Source organism: Etheostoma spectabile, unplaced genomic scaffold, assembly GCF_008692095.1.
Source record: "Etheostoma spectabile isolate EspeVRDwgs_2016 unplaced genomic scaffold, UIUC_Espe_1.0 scaffold342, whole genome shotgun sequence".
In the NCBI taxonomy this organism is placed as follows: Eukaryota; Metazoa; Chordata; class Actinopteri; order Perciformes; family Percidae; genus Etheostoma; species Etheostoma spectabile.
Genome location: NW_022605589.1, coordinates 19,534 through 24,156, shown reverse-complemented (window position 1 = coordinate 24,156; position 4,623 = coordinate 19,534). Strand labels below are relative to the sequence as shown.

The 4,623-nt window shown below is 39.3% G+C and overlaps 1 protein-coding gene across 1 annotated transcript in view; it reads right to left on the bottom strand.

Annotated features, from left to right (window-relative positions):
- The window catches only part of LOC116686293 (ATP-binding cassette sub-family A member 2), an 18,418-nt gene that overhangs the window by 1,894 nt on the left and 11,901 nt on the right, over window positions 1-4,623 (bottom strand). The window contains exons 5-7 of the mRNA XM_032511269.1: window positions 4,076-4,178; window positions 1,990-2,127; window positions 1,685-1,894 (exon numbers count right to left, since the gene is read on the bottom strand). Coding sequence (XP_032367160.1) covers window positions 1,685-1,894; window positions 1,990-2,127; window positions 4,076-4,178 — 451 coding nt within the window. The remainder of the gene's footprint in view (window positions 1-1,684; window positions 1,895-1,989; window positions 2,128-4,075; window positions 4,179-4,623) is intronic.

Here is a 4,623-nt window from a genome sequence, read left to right as displayed (position 1 = left end):
GGCAGCCTCGGCCACAGTGTGTGAATGTGTGTAAAAGCGCCTTGAGTAGTTGTACTAGAAAAGTGCTCTATAAATACAGTACATTTACATACCTTGGTAGATAAAATCCAAATTACACTTTTTTTCCAATCAACAATGTAATTTTATAGCACACAGACCAGCAGCCTCCAACCCCTTTCCCTGGTGAACTTGCGCGGCGTGTGCATGTCACAACATCAACAATTTACCTCAGGCTCAAAGCCAGGGTTGCGTTAGTAGCTTGTTAGTAGTAGCATGCTGCTTGTGAGGTTGTTGCTTCTCCTTGGATTAACTGTAAAAACGCTGCAGCGAAAGTGAAAGCTCCCCATACGTCATTTACACAGTCTGGTTGTGCAACCTCTCCGCAGCAGTGTTTTCCACTTGAGCTTATCTATATTTAGAGTTAAATAGAGCTAACCAGAGCTAACCGAGCATTCAGTTAATCTTCTCTACGTGCCCATACCCAATAACTGTCAGTGTTGGGAGTAACCCATTACAAAAGTAACGCAATTACAGTCATGTTTTCCTTTTTGCTGTAACACAGTAATTAAACGCTTTACTAATTAAATTTCGGCAATATTATACTCATTACGATCTCAGTAACGCAAGTTACAACGCATTTTAATGCAACATTTAGTGTGTTTTGTTGCAAAACATTTCTTAACAGGAAAAAAAGCTGCAAGTATTATTTCTTGTTGCTGTATTCAGTGGTTGAGATGACAGCGGATACTACATTTGCGAGATGGATATTTTCAGGAGTTATTACGCTGTGTTAAAGCGAGCTGTCCCGTCTCTGTTCCTGGTCTTATCATGTTTGATGCCTCATCATCCGATACTGTGGGTAATTTTATTTTTGAGAAAATATCTTGGTCTTACTCTGAATTGTATGCGAATCATGGCCATTATATAAGTTTAATAAAACAATGCTTAGTTATTAGGGTTTGTCACTTTTTTCCAGGAAACCAGGTGAATTATCTTTGTGATACCACTCTAATTGCTTGGGCCTTTCGGAGTTGAAATGCAAGTAGAAGGCGAGCTTGGCTACTTTCTTGATAATACTGTTTGGAAAAACGTAGGGCTCCTTCTGCCTTATATGTTAAGAGGCAATCTAAGGCTTGTCTCTTCTTTTAAGCTCCTCTAAAGTGTTATTGTTTGGTCTTCTTTTGTGCTCTGTTTCTAATTTCTTGACAATATCCTCAAGTTCCGTGTCTTTTTCAGTCTAGATGAAATTTCTATAATCTTTCCCCTAATTACCGCCTTGCTCCCTTCCCATAATATCATTTGTGTCACCTCCCTGTTATTATTTATGTCGAAATATTCCTTAATACATTGTTTTATTTCTTGCACTACATCTGGGTCAGAGAGTAATGTTAACTGTTAGTAATACAGGGGCATGGTCACTTGTTGTTATTGATTTAATGCGGCAGTCTTTAACCTTACACATATATTGTTGTGGTACACAAAGTTTTTTTATCCGTGAGTAACTGGTATGGACATTCGAGTAAAATGTAGTCTTTTCCATAATGTCAGTGTTACCTTCACTAATGCATTTCTTCCTTTTTGTTTCATTACTAAGGTGTACCTATATCCCTGTGTACATGTAGCTTTTACTACTCACTCTAAATCAAATGAATAAGTAATAAAACTGCAAGTGTTGTTTACTTACCCTTTCTTCTTCAAAGCTGATAAGTCCCTCATCATCGTCGCTCTCCAGTTCCTCCGGTGCCTCGCTGATCAGAGCGTTGAGCTCTGTGTTGGCCGACCGAGACTTTAGCAGGTTGAGGATGCGCTGCAGGGGGTACTGTCCACCACCTGAATTTGTCGTCTCCTGCTGCTCCAGACTGTCACTCTGCTTCTTGGCAAAGTTGACAAATACCTGAGCAGAAAAAGTTTATTATTATTATTTTTTTTTCATTTTACCTTGTTGAAGTTCTGCATGAAGTTGAAACATAATGATGCAAGTTGACTCACATTGTCCAGAGTGGTCTGACTGACAGAGTAGTCCTCGATGCCCAGCACCTCCACCACCTGCTCCATCTTACTGAAGACCTGAGCCAGTGAGATCCGCTCAGACTTCAACTGGTACTGGACCTTAGTGTGGTGACGCTCCTGCAATTAACAGGTGACCTAATTCAATCAAATTTTACTTATAGTATCAAATCCTAACAAAGAGTTAGATCAAAACACGTATAGATTAGACTTTGCCACACTCTATAGTTTCCAAAGACCCAACAATTTCAGTAATTCCCCCATGAGCAAGCATTTAATGTCTGAAAATGGGGACAATAATCTCTTTGAAGCATTTACTGAACCCCACTCTGCTCATTGCGATGTGAAAAAAGTGCACCTGTAAATATAAAATGATGAAAATTTGATGATAAATGAGAAGTTGGATTGTTCTCTGCGATAAGCAAAAGCAACTGGACTTGCCAGAAATTCTTTTTCTTTAGCTCAGGGATTGTGCACTTTTCTTTCCATAAAAACAAACATGTGAGGACGGTGATGGAGGTGGAGCCCACTTAGGGCAGGATTGGAGGCAGCTATATATTTATATATAAAATAAAAAATGAAAAAAGGACAATGAAATTGTTGAAGGAGATGACAAGTGAATATTTTAGCTGAAAAACAGCACAAACAGAGGGTTAAATTCCATCAGTAAGGATGGAATAATAATACTGATAAATATAAATTCAAATATAATGACAATGTGGGCTGTGGAGGGGTTGCGTGCTTCTGTCATTGCAGCTCTGTTTCAGTGCCTGTGCAGGCAGGTCAGCAGGTTGAAAGTGAACTTCGGGGCCAAACAGGCGCCTGGAGGGGAATTTCCCTAAAGAAAGCCCCATTGTAAAGTCTCAGTTGGACAATAGAAAATACCTAATTTTGTCATACTGCATCGACACAGAACTGTATAAAAAAGGGGTGTTCGTACCCTCTGGGTTTCTTCTTCTTTTTCTCCTTGGACTTTAGACAGCTTTCTGTACGGATCAGCTTCACCTTTTGAGAGGTATGACTGTATGACTGAGAGGATGATTTGATTGTTATGAGCCTGCAGAGTGCATAATACTTGCCTGCTGGCTTCTGCTCTTGTCTTCGTCTTCTGTAAGACCAGTTCTTAGGAACGTCTACAAATTACAACACCAAAAAGAGATATAACAAAAATATTTACTAACTTAACTTGTTTTATAAAAGTAAGTTGTATCTCTTTTCTGTGTTGTAACTTGTAGACGTCCCTAGGCACTCGTCCTACTGCAGGTAGCAGTAAAAGCAGAGAGCAGAAGCCAGCAGAAGCCGGGTAAACAGGGTAAACAGCCGACCAGATGCCTTTTTGCCTGAAGCTGTTTATCCTGACGCCTGATGCTGTTTTACCCGACACCTGACACTTTTTCATCTGATGTCTGAAACCTGACTGATGGCAGAAATGGGTGAAATATAAATCTTTTTTGGAGTCCCATTCGAGGGCAAGGTTAAAAAGTGTCAGGTGTCAGGTAAAACAGCATCAGATCTCAGCCTAGGCGTCAGGCAAAAAAGCATCTGGTCTTAGGATAAACAGCCTCAGATCAGAACATTGAAGCTAGCTGTTGCAACTGTTTAGTCGGAGGCTGTTTCCTCTAAGGCTGTTTTGTCTGAGGCCATTTCCTCTGAGCCAATTTTGTCTGAGGCTGTTTCGTCTGAGGCTCTTTTGTTTGAGGCAAAGTGAAAATACAAAGATTTTTTGGAGTCCCATTTAAGGGCAAGATTAAAACAAGGTGAAAAGGGTATGTTTTAACATTTTGGGCAGAGTAAAATACTTGGGGGTTTCTACATGTATGTCTTGTTATTATCAAAGGAAAGATTCTGCACACATTTAATCCCTTGTAGCCATTAAGTGAATACAGGTTATGGCCAGTATGCAGGACTTCTTGGTTTTTTCACAGTTTTTTAACCAATGCACCTGTCTATGAGACTTTCAGGACTCTGTAATCCTCAAAAAGAAAAAAAACACTAGGCACTCCCTTGATCAACCTGAGGGAAAATATTTATAAACTTTCTGGTGCTATGTGGATTGACAGTTATTTACCTTAAGTATTGCCTCAGGGAAGTTTCTATTGAAGAATCTAACCACCTCTTTCAGATTTGAGCTGCTCTTGGTCCTCACTGTGATCATGTAACCATCCCCGAACCTGGAACATGATCATATAAACATGATTTCACAATTTTACACATTGTCTATTTTACATACTTTCTCATTTCTAGTTATTTAAACAATTGTAACACAGGCACATTGTTTCAACATAAATGCATACAACTTTTAGAGAACAAAAAGTTCACAAGGTAATTGACACATCACACCTTTTGTTTCTATTTTGACGAGAATAGACACTAAACAACAACGGACGAGTTAAGAAGCATTTTGAGCTTGCAATTCAACAGTAGAGAAATAATGAATGACTACCCGGGCTTTTCAACAGAGATCTACAAGAATTTATGCACTGGAAAGTTGGAAACCATGCATGATTTTACAGAAATGTCATCTGATATACACTCACTTATAAGATTATTAGGAACATCATACTAATACTGTGTTTGACCCCCTTTCGCCTTCAAAACTGCCTTAATTCTACGTGG